The sequence below is a fragment of the Phyllopteryx taeniolatus genome, chromosome 2, assembly GCF_024500385.1.
Source record: "Phyllopteryx taeniolatus isolate TA_2022b chromosome 2, UOR_Ptae_1.2, whole genome shotgun sequence".
Lineage (NCBI taxonomy): Eukaryota > Metazoa > Chordata > Actinopteri > Syngnathiformes > Syngnathidae > Phyllopteryx > Phyllopteryx taeniolatus.
Genome location: NC_084503.1, coordinates 14,841,141 through 14,856,667, shown reverse-complemented (window position 1 = coordinate 14,856,667; position 15,527 = coordinate 14,841,141). Strand labels below are relative to the sequence as shown.

The 15,527-nt window shown below is 40.3% G+C and overlaps 1 protein-coding gene across 1 annotated transcript in view; it reads right to left on the bottom strand.

Moving 5' to 3' along the window:
- LOC133472066 (C-Jun-amino-terminal kinase-interacting protein 1-like) overlaps positions 1-14,997 on the bottom strand; it is a 46,796-nt gene extending 31,799 nt beyond the window's left edge. Inside the window, exons 1-2 of the mRNA XM_061762400.1 lie at positions 14,645-14,997; positions 5,597-5,708 (exon numbers count right to left, since the gene is read on the bottom strand). Coding sequence (XP_061618384.1) covers positions 5,597-5,708; positions 14,645-14,700 — 168 coding nt within the window. The 5' untranslated portion in view covers positions 14,701-14,997. The remainder of the gene's footprint in view (positions 1-5,596; positions 5,709-14,644) is intronic.
- Positions 14,998-15,527: the final 530 nt, after the last annotated feature.

Sequence of the window (15,527 nt, the reverse complement as noted above, 5' to 3'; positions counted from 1 at the left end):
TTTGAATACAGAATTTAAATTACAGTTTTAATCTGAAAAGGCTTACTCTGGTTTTGCATGTTTTCAACACATTTTCAAATATAACTTCTAAGATTAAAGGTTAAAGGATGGAGGTGTTGGCAAATGGACAAAAATACCATCTCACTGAGTTAAGTTTAAGACAGTGTGCTTTATTGTTAATTCTGGTAAATATGGAGTCAATTGGCAATTTGTGCACAGTAATGATCTTAGTGGTGATCTTTTCCTCGAGCGTACTGATGTCCCTGCTTTCCACTCTGTGTGGGCCAGGAAATCCTCTTCTCCTCATATAAAATGACATCAGTCACTCAACACAGTTGAGTTCTCATATTACTTGTATTCCCCGGGTTGTAGACGACCGTGGTCAGCAAACAGTTTTTTGCATGTCGGTCATGATTTAGCCTTGATCGTTTTTGATTACTTCAAAATCAAAATGCATTCATATTTCTGAATCAAGCTTCGCAGGACGTTCCGCTGGGTAAGTTTAGCGCTCTGCTCAGTGTTCCACGATATTTCCTGCACTACGCATGTGCATGTCCCATGAGTCCCGAGAGGTGGGGTACATCCTGAACAGGTCGCCAACCAATCGCAGGACACATAAACAAACAGCCATTTGCACTCACATTCACACCTACGGGCAATTTAGTCTCCAATTAATGCATGTTTTTGGGATGTGGGAGGAAACCCACCCAGGTACGGGGAGAACATGCAAACGCCAGACAGACGAGGCCGGATTTGAACCCGGGTCCTCAGAACTTTGAGGCAGATGTGCTAACCAGCCGTCCACCGTGCCATCTCATAAATCATTGCGAGGCACAATTCACCAAACGTTGGGTTGTTGGCCCACTAAGAATGTGAGCTGGCTGAGATTGGACGTGTGGGTGACGTAAGAGGGGGCTATTTTGAGCTTGTCTCTCGCTCCCATTCATGTAACAGGAACTGGCCGCGACAACCATTCCATTCGACAATGAATGCAAGCTTCACTATCTCATCCACCACAGTTACCTTAAAAATTACAAATATAGTATTGTTGTAAAACACAACATGTATACTTTATAGAATGTATTTTTATCTCTGCAGTGGCTGAGACTTGCTCGCATAAAACCTGTAAAAGCTGTGTGAGATGATGGGCAGGTAACAACCATGGAATGGTCAGGTAAAATTAGGGTTGAGCATCGTTTAAATTTGAGCGATTCCGGTCCCGAATCCGGTTCCTCATTTCGCTTCCGGTTCCAAACGATTCTCGATTCCGATTCTCTTAAGGTGCTGCGTCAAAAAAGTTTGCATGGTTTAAATAAAGGGTGTCCAAATTATTAACATTAGCAGCCTGCAGTATAAACTAAAATGAACATTTGACTCGGGGTTCTTTATAACCAGTATCAATATCAAACCTATGAACAAAAAGGCAATGTGTGTGGAACTAACCCACTTGACTAAATATCCATTAATTAATGTTTGAGCTAAAATTTAAAGATAGCATTGTTAAAATAGTGATTTGCGACTGTTTTATCACATCAAATTGTTTATATGTGCACGTTTTAACTTGACTTCCTGTTTTAAGCTTGTAGCTTTGTATTTTGAAGGGTAAGCACCGGAACTCAGGATTTTAGCACAAAAAGTACATCACATGACACCGGTGAATTTTGAAAGCGAAAGTAAACGTAGACGGCAAGAAAAAGAGTAATAAATGGAACCAAATACTATAAAATGTTGATTCCTTTACCTTCCCACCGATGAAGCACAAGGTTAGTGTTTGTGATACTGTGAGACGTTTATGTGAACTTTGTCGAAATTCATTGTGATGTAAAGTTGCTAGTTTGACCTTTGATGAAGTTTTACCTCAATGTTAAGCTTTTTTTTTTTTTGTCATCCTGTCTTACGTTGGTTTGAAGACTAAAATAAATGCTAAAATCCATCAGTGCAAAAGTGCAACCCACCGTTTAACTTGTTGGGCGCCTCAATATTGGCATAGATGTATTGTTTGACTCACCCAATTTGACTTGATTGAAGCTGCGTGCGGTGTAGGCTGAGACTCAGAGCGGGTGGGACCGCGTCAGACTTCTGCACATTGTGAAAGCCTCCTTGGCACAATATAATCTTATTCCAAGTGTTGCACTGAGGCGACTGGTCATTTATTTTAACAAAGTTGAGACACACTTTTGTTCGCCGTTGGCCACAAGCATGTCTTCTTGTGCATTCTTCTTCGTTGGCTTTCACCACCACTTTCTTTTCGGCGGACCCTAGGCAATGAAACTGGGAACGTTAGTACCGGTTCCAATCGGTTCTCGATTCACGAACCCAACCCTAGGTATAATATATAAGCCATAAATATATGAATATAATTACCAAAACTACGTCATACTGTCGGTGATTTCAAATCCTGTCATTTCCAAGCAGTTTATGTTCAAAGGCTTTTGCATTCAAACGACAAACCGCATAGATGTCAAACTTAAACCATGTCACAGACACATTTTGACCTATTTTATGCATAAAACAGTAGAAAAAAAATCATTATAATGGAAGGTGACCTTTAAATATCCATTTTCTGTTTCATCTGAATTGTTCCTTGGTCCTTTACTATTTCTTCTTTGATGACACAACAGCCAGCCCCCCCCCCCAAGGCCCACATTCAGAGCTAGAGATATTACAATATATTATGTTCAGGAAGGCTATTCTATGGTTAGCACCCCAAATAAGAAGGCATGAAAAAGCATAGCGAAAGATCCCAAAATATCAAATGCTAATCTGCTAACGTAAATGACTCAGGGGAAGAAAAGCTTTCGACCCTCCTGTTTGTTGTCTTGGTTACAAGAAAAGAAATGAATAATACGGGTGAAGGAGGAAGCGGCATCAATGGTTCAGAGAGAACAGAGCTGAAGAGATCTGACAGAATAATACATTCACCTCTCTTGCGTTTGCTCTCTGTAGCCGTCATAATCTGTCTCTGGGTCTTTATTTTATAGTTCAAACATCATCCAATTAAATAAAAATATAAATCATTCATTTACTATGCCACAAGTTCAAAAAACACACAGTGCAGTAGGGGCTAAGGGTGCCCAAAATGTGCTTTAAGATAATGAAATAACATGACACAGTGTGGGATTATATGCAGTAAACTCATCACACACACTTTTACCAAATGTGCCTGAGTCGGGCATCTGGCATCTATCCGCTACTGGCAGGAAGCTACAGACCAACAACTCTGTGAGAATGACATCAAATCCCTATGTCCTGTTCACCTTTGGATTGTATAGTCTAACTTTGTTGTGTAAAAAAATTAAGGTGCACAGCAAAAAATAATTAGACAGAATGAATTAAAACAACACCTTTTGATGAGCTCGTTTTTCTAAATCAGGCAATGAGCCCTCGTGATCTGTCAGGGTGAATCCTGCCTCTTACCGAAAAGTCCATTTCACACAGTTTCTGCAATATGGGGTGCATCAAAATACATGAAAGTGGAAGAAAATTACAGTAGATTGTGTTTTGTAGTACTGTGCGAAATTACGATCTAAAGCATATCGTAGTGCACTCTTCAAATGTTTACCAAACCCTCAATCGTGCTAAATTGGGATTTTGACGTGTGGGGTATTAGGTTAGCACTGCTGCTACACTGATGAAGCATCTGAGGTGGGTTAGGGTGTCTCACGTTAGCTCAGCTCCTGCTCTGTTACATTTGTGTAACAATTGGAATGACGATAAATCAGTTAGACCTGCCTGTGAGTACAATGCAAGGATGATGTTCTAAAGAGGTGACTGTTATAGTACACGGTTCACCAGTGTGTTCAATAAACAGAGTCTCAGTCTGTACAGTTTGCACGTATTTCAAAAGAGTATGAGTTAGTGAATTTTTGTGTGACAAAAATGACTTTTGACGCCCTACAAATCGCATGCTACACAAACACTGTATGGACAACGAATTAAGTTTAATGTAACTGCAACAATGTTATTACTTTGTGGTAACATTTTTACATCACCGGCAAATATTCATTGATGGCACTGCTAGAGGAGAAAGAATGTAAGCAATATACCATCCACGGAGAGCTTAGAAGAGAACAAAATGGAACTGTTTAACTGCACTCTTAACCACAAGTTCCTAAGTGTGTTTCTACCCTAACCAGCTGATGGCTGTAATTTTGAATGCTTTTAAGCTCGTTTTTAAACCATCTGTAGCTCTTATAGAATTATTTTAATTGTTTTTACCATAACCTGCTGTTGCTGGAACTCAGAAGTCTTTTATATTGTTTTTAATCTCTCTGTAGCACTTAGAGATTTCATTGAATAAAATGTAAAGTGTGTAGCTCATTTTACACTATGTGAGTCCCAGGATGAATATGTCTTGAAACAATGAGTCCCAGCCCTGGAACATTGAGTCCCTGCAACTAACCCTCATCACGGAGTATACAGATACAGTAATCCTCCGCTACTGTATACAACGGTTGTTGCTTCGCGGTCCCGCTATATTGCAGATTTTTATATGCACAGTTTGGACAATATTTTTGTGTTATCCATTACTCTTGCTCTCTCTCAATATATTATGTTGCAGCCTGCCATGATAGCAAATTCTTTTGGACAATATATTTTCCCAAACACGATAAACAATAGTATTGTTGATGTTTTTATTTATGCCATTGATATAATGACATTATGGAGCATAATAATTGAAAAAAAAAACCTTTAAGAAAAGAAAAAAGAATAATCCTTTTTAAGAACAGTTAACTTTCAATTCTAAAGAATACTGAACATTAGCATTTTACTGTAGAAAAATAAATACCATACCTTTGATAATTAGAAAATATAATTAAATCAGGGCGGCACGGTGGACGACTGGTTAGAGTGTCAGCCTCACAGTTCTGAGAACCGGGGTTCAATCCCCAGCCCCGCCTGTGTGGAGTTTGCATGTTCTCCCCATGCCTGCGTGGGTTTTCTCCGGGCACTCCGGTTTCCTCCCACATCCCAAAAACATGCATTGATTGGAGACTCTAAATTGCCCGTAGGTGTGACTGTGAGTGCGAATGGTTGTTTGTTTGTATGTCCCCTGCGATTGGCTGGCAACCAGTTCAGGGTGTACCCCGCCTCCTGCCCGATGACAGCTGGGATAGGCTCCAGCACGCCTGCGACCCTAGTGAGGAAAAGCGGCTCAGAAAATGGATGGATGGATAATTAAATCAGACTCAGGCTCTGTTCGCAAGTGGCTATTTCTGACCATTTTTGTGTATTCTTTGAATTACAGATTCTGGTGATATACTGGTGCATTAAGATACGAATTGAAATCATTCCAAGTAACTCAAACACTTATCTCAAATCATCTTTCCCATTGTAATTAATGGAAATGCCATTAACTGGCTCCAAAATATTTGTAATGTGTTTTCAATTTATGTATTTTGAAATTTTTATTTTTTTTTACAAGAAAAAAGTGTGAAAGGGTCTTAAGTCAACTGGCAAAGGCCCAGCTTCCTCTTTGTCTCGAAAATGCATAAGCTGGATCCTGGAGCAAAATACAGTGGACTACAAAATGCATATCTGATGAATCTTTACAGAAAAAAACCCAAATGTTTTAGTCCTTTTGCTACAGTCTTACCTTTATATCCGGGCCATTGCAGTTGAGGCTCATTCCACATTCATCTGTGATCTCCGTAATCTCTGACAGGTCATCATCTTCAAACTCACCCAAGCTAATGTCATGGGTCAACCTGGTCAAAGAAAAAAGTGACAAGAGTTTAGAGGAACAGCCTCATCCCCAATCTTAAATTACCAGTCTGACAGAAAGACTACACCATGCCAAGCAATGGCCTCACAGATCACAAGGTCATGAAAAGAATCAGTTAAAAGGTCTGTAGTCATTGTCTAAAATGTACATCTGTAGAATAACAACACTACGACTTCACAGCACATTTTTAGCAGTCTTGGCTTCACAGTGTTTATTCCATTCGCAATTAAATTCAATCAACTCAAAAGGCACCTACAACCCCACGATGACCCCTGGAAATGAGATTATCCTCGACAAATGCATCCTGAACTGCATGAAACAGGATCCAGTAAAACATCATTTGTGCATACACAGTGTCTTTTGAACATTAAAGTATAAGCACAGACAGATCGGCGGCATAATTTTATTTCATTTCCAATATTTTACAATTATGTCTGATCTTATTTGTTCTACTTTCTTTGTATGTATGGGTTACTTGGGTTGTTCCCAACATCTGGTGAAAATTTCATGTCAATTGCACCGTTGGAAATATATTTAGTGAGAAAAATGGTGATGTGTTAAATACTTACTTCAGCCACTGTGTGTGTGTCAGTCATTTTATATATATATATATATATATATATATATATATTTATATATATAAAAAAATCATTATATATATATATATATATATATATATATATATATATATATATATCTTTTACAAAAATATTTAACTATATTTATGATTTCATCCGTACTGAAGCCGAGCTGTGGCTAGAAAGCAAAGCGCAGAGTTTCTGTCACCAAAATGCATGGGTGTAGTCGGGAATGGTCAATTTATCATTGCCAACAGCCTAAAAAAATACAGATACTGTGTCCTTATCCTTGCCCATTTCATCTTCTTTGTGTTCATCTGCTTCCTCCTTGACAATCACAACTTGTTTTTGTGGTTCAATAAAATATAATTCAGTATAGCATATTGTAAATGGAGCCTCAAAACCTGACACAGGGTCACAGTCACTCACTCAGGGCAAGGTGGGCAAAATAGTTAAGCTGCAGTGACATCAGTCTGACAATAATTTCAAGATAATGTCAAGTCTGAAAAGAATGAAAATGCGCCTTGTATATAAATAGCTATGATCATCTAAAGACACCACAAGTAAGATGTGCACGAGATTCAGGCAATCAATGTTTCTGTTTACATAATAATGAGGTACTGAAGGAGGAGAGAAAAGAGACAGAATTCCCAAATGGGTCCAAACACCTTCACCATTATATATAATACATGTATCTAATAGGGCTAATAACATCAGTGAAGAGTAACTGATGGTGTAATGGTGCATTCGCCTGAGTTCGGTGCTGGCAATGTGGGTTCAGTTCCCACTCGGTGACGGTGTGAATGTGAGTGCGAGTGGTGGTCTGTGTCTATACGTGCCCTGCGACTGACTGTCGACCACTTCTGGGTATAGTCCGCCTTTCGCCTTAAGTCAGCTGGGATAGGCTCCAGCACCCCATGACCTTGACCAGGATAAGTGGTACTTAGAATGGATGGATGGATGAATGTCAGTAAATTCATGTAACTGACATCAATGCTTAATTTCTTAAAATGAAACCCAACTTTTGGCACATTCAATTTTTCAGGTTCTTTGAAATCATTTTGCTGTTACTTTTAAGGAAAAGAGATAATAAGAAGCTTATTTTATATTCCATGTTTTCACTATTTATATGTTTACTAAATGTATGTGCATGACAGATCCAAGTTTGCAATCTTTGAAATGTGGCACCCCCTGCTAAAACCTGGATCCACAGTAAAGATCTGGCATTTGCTCACGTGTCTAACTCAACAAAATTTTAATTATTCGGTTCAGAGTTTTGAGCTTTCTAGACACATTTATGTTTGTGTACTGAAAATCCACAGCGTCTCAAATTTCACATCGGCATTCTCTGTGATCGATGAAGACTTGAAATGGATTGTACATGTCAACTTTGTCATCCCCTTAAAATGATACCAACACCCTTCTAACATTCTAATTAATGAATCTGCTTGAATATCCTTCTTTTACAGCAAGAACAAATGCAGCATCCTAATACAACTGATAATAGTTTTGTGGCTATCATGGACAAAAAGTACATAATTCTGTACATGCCACTGATTTGTGTTAAGCTGTGAAATATAAAGTTGCAAGAAAAAGTGATCTAAGTCACAACAAATGACAGTTTTCCTAAAGTAATACTACAAAACAATTATTGGTTTCCATGTTTTCATTGACCACAACATACAAACATCACCTTGCGTGGTGGAAATAAAGTATGGGAACCTTTTAATTTAATAACTGGTTGACCTCCTTAGGTAGTGAAAACCATAACCAAATGCTTTCTGTATTTGCAGATCAGACCTGCACAACGGTCAGTTGGAATTTTGGACCATAAATCTTAGCAAAACCGTTTCACTTCAGCAATATTCATGGAATGTCTGGTGTGAATCACACTCTTGAGGTCATGGTGCAGCATTTCTATTGGGTTTAGGTCAGGACTCTGACTGGGCCACTGAAGTCATTCACACTTGTTGACTTACTCCTGTCCTTTGGGTGATTGTCCTGTTGCATCACCCATCCTTTGCTCCGCTTCAGTTGGCAGACAGCTTGTACTAAGTTCTCCCATCATTCAATGTCTTGATAAACTGCAAACTTCAAACAAGTGGACGTGTGGCATGCTGGAGAAATGGCGCTGCTCATCTGGCGACATGGTGAAGGGCTCCTGCTGCATGTCTTTTGTTGGGTTGTAATGTTCCTGTTTAATATCGATTTTCGGTGGAATGGATGCACGGACTAATTGGAGGGGCATGTGCATGCTTTGGGTCTTACGCTGGGTGCACATCTAGAATAAATTGGGATTGAACCCCGGTCCTCAGAACTGTGAGGCAGACCCTCTAACCAGTCGTCCACCGTGCCACCTGTTTATGATCCAGGAAAGTATAAATTACAAATTAATATTTGACCTCTCTGGGACTAATAAAGTATAACCTGTATAAGTAAGTACAAGTCATTATGATTATTCTTCTCTAAAAATTAAAATGCTTTATATCACTAGCTCAAAAGAAAAAAGTAGTTAATTGTAAGTGAACTGGGAGGATCCAGAGCAGTTAATTTAAGTCTTAAGGAGTAAATTTTCTCTTGGGTTGACTTTAACATTTAATGTATTATTCAGTCATTTTGGACCTATTCTAAGAATGTATCATCGTTCTCCCATGATAGCATTATAATTCATTTAACTTGGTCCAGTTGTGTTCACATCGATACTGTGTGTAGTCATAAACATCAACATTCAATATACAATACTGGTCCAAAAATGTCGAGAAAAAAAGTTTGTTTCCAGTCTGGTTATTGTCTCTTCAAATCAATTGCCCAGATTGAATCACTTCAGATTGAGTGTCATAACAGATGCTCAACCCACCGTTGACTGTGCTACATTGTTCTACAATGACATCAGGGAGTAGCAGCACTGGAGAATGGATGCCTCAGCATTTCAGATGAACGTCGACATTATTCTAACAACGAGGGATAACAGGACATTTTACAGCGGTGTTTGTTCTTCTGCTTGTGTTAATGAGTGACAGTGTGACCTCTCACACGGCACTGAAATTGATGTTTTTCTCATATCATAGATAGGAATTAGCATTCCCAATTTGAACTTTAAGAAGCCAATGCTTTGCAAATAAACAGAGGTGAGTAGAGTAGCCAAATATTAGATTCAAGCAAGAGTACTGTTACTTTAGAGTAATATGACTCAAGTAAAAGTAAAAGGTAGTCCTCCAAATATTTTCTTGAATGAGCATAAGAAAGTATTCAGTGAAAAAAATGTAATGTAAATGTAAAATGAGTAACCCGTGAGTAACTTCTGATTAATAAAAAAAGAGCATGAACGTCAAATTAAATTAAAATAATAATAATAATAATAATAATAATAATAATACTGTAGTATATGGGAGTCCACACACACTTGTCACTATTTCAATTTTTAACTGCCCAAAAACCAACAACACATGCGTTGGGCCCTACAGAAATATTATTTGCTTTATTCACTTAAATGACTGAATGAAGAAGCTGTTTGCTGGTGACCAGACTGATTGATAGTGTTTGTCTGTGTGTGTGTGTTTGCTTGATGAGCACGCACGAGAGAGAGAGAGAGAGAGTGCGAGAGAGAGACATCTGCAACTCACTGCAAGGTGTTTTCTCAAGTTAGAAGTGGGCTGAAATTTCCATGTTTGTGCAGTCACAATTTAAAAGACTATGCCGCATGACAAAGCTGTTGTTTTTCGGAGTCTGCAGGGTAAAGATTTCCAAAATGAGTCAATTTGATTGGCCCACGAAGTGCTTCTGTGCGGTGATGTGACTGCCTTGTGCCGTCTCATTGGTGAATTGGAGTCAAATGACACTCGTGATCATGTTGGATTGGCCACAACGGCGCGGAAGTCGATTGTGATATAGATATAAATAGATCGCACACACAATAATGGATAAATAAAAGTAGCGAGCGGCATGTTGATCATTGTAAGGGAGTAAGAGTATCGATTTTTCTTCACATAAATACTCAAGTAAAAGTACAAAGTATGTTGCTTTCAAACAACTCTGATAAGTACAATTTATCCAAAATGTTACTTGAGTAAATGTAACAGAGTAAATGTAACGCGTTACTACCCACTTCTGCAAATAACAGATAAGTTATCAATCACCCTCCATGTGTATCCCCCAAAACCATCCCTGACCCCACTTTGCCAACTGCAAAAGTTGCCTACAGACTGTGTCACTGGTACTGAAGTTAATAAATGAATGATTTCATAAATGAATACATGCATCCATCTTCCATACCGCTTATCCTCACTAGGGTGGTAGGCGTGCTGGAGACTATCACAGCTAACTTTGTACACCCTGAACTGGTCGCCAGCCAATCGCAGGGCATACATAGACAAACAACCATTCACACTCACATTCACACCTACGGGCAATTAAGAGTCTTCAATTAAACTACCATGCATGTTTTTGAGATGTGGGAGGAAACCGTAGTACCCGGAGAAAATCCACACAGGCACGGGGAGAACATGCAAACTCCACACAGGCGAGGCCAGATCTGAACCCAGGTCCTCAGAACTCACAGGCAGATGTGCTAACCAGTCGTCCACCGTTCCACCCTGAATGAATGAATTCATGAATGAATGAATGAATAAATAAATAAATGTATGGGTATTATATAGAATATATGACTAAATCTCTTCATGCTTCAGCTGCTTTATGGTGGGGACCATACAATATGAGAGCATAGACATAAGCAAGAAAGGTAATACAGTAACAGAATTATGAGATGAGGTTGACTGATATAAAATCTGATCATTCATATATACGTTATATGCTGCTGAATGCATCATGTCCAATCCGACATGATACAATACAACAGCGCTTGCATTTATTCTGCTGTAACACATGGTTACAGCTAAAGAGATTTTGGAGTTATTGTTATTCAGTACCTTTGACTTAAAGCTGTTGTTTCCATCACAATGATACATTGGAGTTCAACAGCCAAAACATCAATTTGGAGTTTGACTAAAAATATCCATCCATCCATCCATTATCTGAGCCACTTATCCTCACAAGAGTCACAGGATTGACTAAAAATAAATAAATAAAATAATTATAATATGTGCCATATCACGCAAGCTCCCATTGTTTTTGAGTGGGCCGAGTTCAACTATTTTGACATTAATAAAAGACATTGGTTTCTATATTCTGCGGCTGGTTTTCATGCATTCGAGTCCATCTGTTTGTGGGTACGGAAAGTTTTCATCCATCCATCCATTGTCTGTACCGCTTTACACAAGGTTTGCGGGCCTGCTTGAGCCTATCCCAGCTATCTTCGGGCGAGAGGTGGGCTACACCCCGAACTGGTCGCCAGCCAATCGCAGGGCACACATAAACAAACAACCAGTCGCAGACCCCCTTAAATTTTTTACTCTTTGTTATATTGCAGCCATTTTCTAAAATCATTTAAGCTCATTTCCCCCCCCCCCACATTAATATACACACAGCACCCCATATTGACAGAAAAAAAAGGAATTGTTGACATTTTTGCAGGTTTATTACAAAAGAAAAACAAGAAGCACCCTTTTGAGCTAATACAGCCATGAGTCTTTTTGGGAATGATTTTGGTGGGCAGCCATTTTCACGTCTTTCCAGAGATGCTCAATTGGGTTTAAGTCAGGGCTCTGGCTAGGACATTCGAAAACAGTCACGGAGTTGTTCTGAAGCCACTCCTTCGGTATTTTAGCTGTGTGCTTAGGGTCATTGTCTTTTTTTAAGGTGAACCTTCGGCCCAGTCTGAGGTTCTGAGCACACTGGACAAGGTTTTCGTCCAGGATATCCCTGTATTTGGCTGCATTAATCTTTTCTGCACTCCGCCCCTGCGGCTGACAAACACCCCCACAGCATGATGCTGCCACCACCATGCAGCCATGGCCCAATGGTTAAGATCATTGCCTCCCACCGTGGGGGACCTAGGTTCAAGACCCCTACTGGACCATCTGCCAACATCCCCCGGACTCACAGCTGTGGTGTCCTTGAGCAAGACACTGATACCCTGAAATGCTCCCCGGGTGCTTCAGCTCCTCCCTGCTCCTGTGTGTTCCACTTACATGTGTATGTGTTCACAGTGATGGGTTAAATGCAGAGAACAATTTTTGTGTGCATGCATGCATGTTCATGACAATAGAAGATTCTTATACTTCTTCACTGTTGGGACTGTATTGGACAGGCGATGAGCAGTACCTGGTTTTCTCCACACATGCCACTTAGAATTAAGGCCAACAATTTCTATCTCTGTCCCATCAGACCAGGTAATCTTATTTGTCACCATCTTGGAGTCCTTCAAGCTCCATGCGGGCTTTCATGTGTCTTGCACTGAGGAGAGGCTTCCGTCGGGCCACTCTGCCATAAAGCCCCAACTGGTGGAGGGCTGCAGTGATGGTTGACGTTCTAGAACTTTCTCCCATCTGCCGACTGCATCTCTGGAACTCAGTCACAGTGATCTTTGGGTTCTTCTTTACCTCTAACAACCAAGGCTCTTCTCCCCCAATTGCTCAGTTTGGACGGAAGCTCACTTATGGCTGTGTGATATTTCAGTTTTTCTTTTTTAATAAATCAGCAAAGATTTCAACAATTTCGTTTTTTTGTCAACATGGTGTGCCGTGTGTACATTAATGAGGGAAAAAAAATAACTTAAATGATTTTAACAAAGGCGGCACGGTGGCCGACTGGTTAGAGCGTCAGCCTCACAGTTCTGAGGTGCGGGGTTCAATCCCCGTCCCCGCCTGTGTGGAGTTTGCATGTTCTCCCCGTGCCTGCGTGGGTTTTCTCCGGGCACTCCGGTTTCCTCCCACATCCCAAAAACATGCATTAATTGGAGACTCTAAATTGCCCGTAGGCATGACTGTGAGTGCGAATGGTTGTTTGTTTCGATGTGCCCTGCGATTGGCTGGCAACCAGTTCAGGGTGTACCCCGCCTCCTGCCCGATGACAGCTGGGATAGGCTCCAGCATGCCCGCGACCCTAGTGAGGATAAGCGGCTCAGAAAATGGATGGATGGATGGATTTTAACAAATGGCTGTAATATAACAAAGAATGAAAAATTTAAGGGGGTCTGAAAACCCACTGTATTTGACAAGAAGGACTAATGAGTGTTAGCGCTTCTTGTGTTACCTGCTCGCAAGCTAGCACTGACCGGTTAACTGACCTATACTTATTACTTGTAACCAAAATGCAGGTGTGTGTGTGTGTGTATGTATGTCTGAGTGTGTCCAGATGTGTGTGTGCGTGTGTGAATGTGTGTCTGCGTGTCTGTGTGCGTCCCAGTGTGTATGCGTGTGTGCAAATTAAGGGAGTGATTAATCTGTTTCATTGCTTTTAACGTAAAAGCTTACTTAAGTGTAAACAAAATCAAGATTTTAAGAAGGCATCGGTTTGAATGCTGGGACGAAATATTGCAAAAACGATTCCAATGGGAAAGTCTACCAGCGTCATATGCTCAAACTTCGAGGTACCATACTTATGCACTCCAATACAACACCACCAGATGCTATTTCAATAACTATTTCCGCAACAACTGAAACATTTTACGTTTTGTCAAGTAAAAGCATAAATTTTTACAGCAGAGTTTTACATTAAACTGACCCGCAGTCATTCAGTTTATGATGGTTGGGACACATTGAGATTACTTTTTAACATCTAAACCCAATTAAGATGGCTAAAAATATTCTAAAAGTGAATGTTATTCAATCTGTTCCATTTAGATTGTGTCAGGGACCTAACAAAGTGGCCAACAACAGCATAGTGCCATTACATATGTCAGGAGCATCACAATAAACATATTGAACCTGGCATTTAGTTGTTAAATTAGATTAAAATTAAATTAGATGTGCAGCATACCTGCAGCTGTGCACAATGATTCACACCTTTATACTCCTACTTAGAGACTACATTGGTGCAAGCTGCTGGTCATTCATCAGCTTTGACTTCTTGCAAGGACATTCTTAGGACCAGAGCAGGACGGTCCTGTCAGATGCCACACATCCACATCATTTGATGTATGAAAACAAGCCCAACACTTGCCTATTCACACAGAGCTTTTCCTGCACTCACGCCACTGTCAGAACAACATTATGCGAGTTATGAATTCCCTGGACATGCTATTTTTGGTCTGCAGGCTCTACATCTCTTCCTGACACACAAAGGCATACCCCTCCATTCAAGGGCAAGCCTGTCCTGAGCTTTAACATGCAAAGACTCTGCAAATAGAAAGAGGACATGTAAACAGTTGCACACAAACACAAGGTCACACAATCATGTTGCTGCGTGCCAGGAAAAAAAAGAGAAAACGTTCACAGTGTCCTACCATTTTTCCCATTGGTCCTCCATCCAACCCTCTTCTCCTTCGCCTCCCGAGTCCATACTGTAAGTGAGGAGGGCATCCGAAGCCGAGAAGCGGAGAAGGAGCGAGGGGTTTGGAGAGTGAAGGAGGGAGGGAGTGTGAAGGGGAGGAGCATCAAGAAGGAGAGCTGGAAGAAAGGGGTGAGGTGCAGCTCATACGGGTCGATGGAAGAAGCGTTAGATTCAGCTCTTGCTGCTGCTTCTCTTCCAGAGAAGAGATATTGAGAGGGAATTATTTAAAATAGAGAAGCTAAGGCCATCTAAGAGGAGCATTATTCAATCCGTTTCCGCCTCTTTTCCACTCTGATGTTTACACTGCCTGTGTGGATCAGATTGACGATGCTAAGGCAGGAAAATGCTGGCGTAAGCAGAATACCCGATGGACAGAAAGCCCAGACAAGAGAAGCATCAGCACAACAGGGCATTCCTCTCACTATGCACCATAGTCGTGCTCAATTATTCATGAGGTCCAGTGATCACACACTTTTTTTCTCTCATTCCCTTTCCATTCATCTGAGTAAAATACTATTGTAGCTTATAGCAGTTACAATGGTCACCACTCTTAGCTGTAATGATTGCGTCGTACTAACCAACACCGCAATAAAGAGACACACCCATTTAAAATGTGGGTTTTCATGTGGAACAAACAAATCCTGAAATTGCGTTGAAAAATGTACAGAGGGGTGAAAATATACAGTGCTGCCAAATGTTATGGAACATCCGTATTTTGTTACAGAAATAACTGAACGCTGAGTCGTTACGGCCCTAATACCGATTGTTCGTTCTGGATACTGGGAGGAAAAAAATCCAATGCTCTCCGGTGTTTGGCCACCGTGACGAAAATTTCC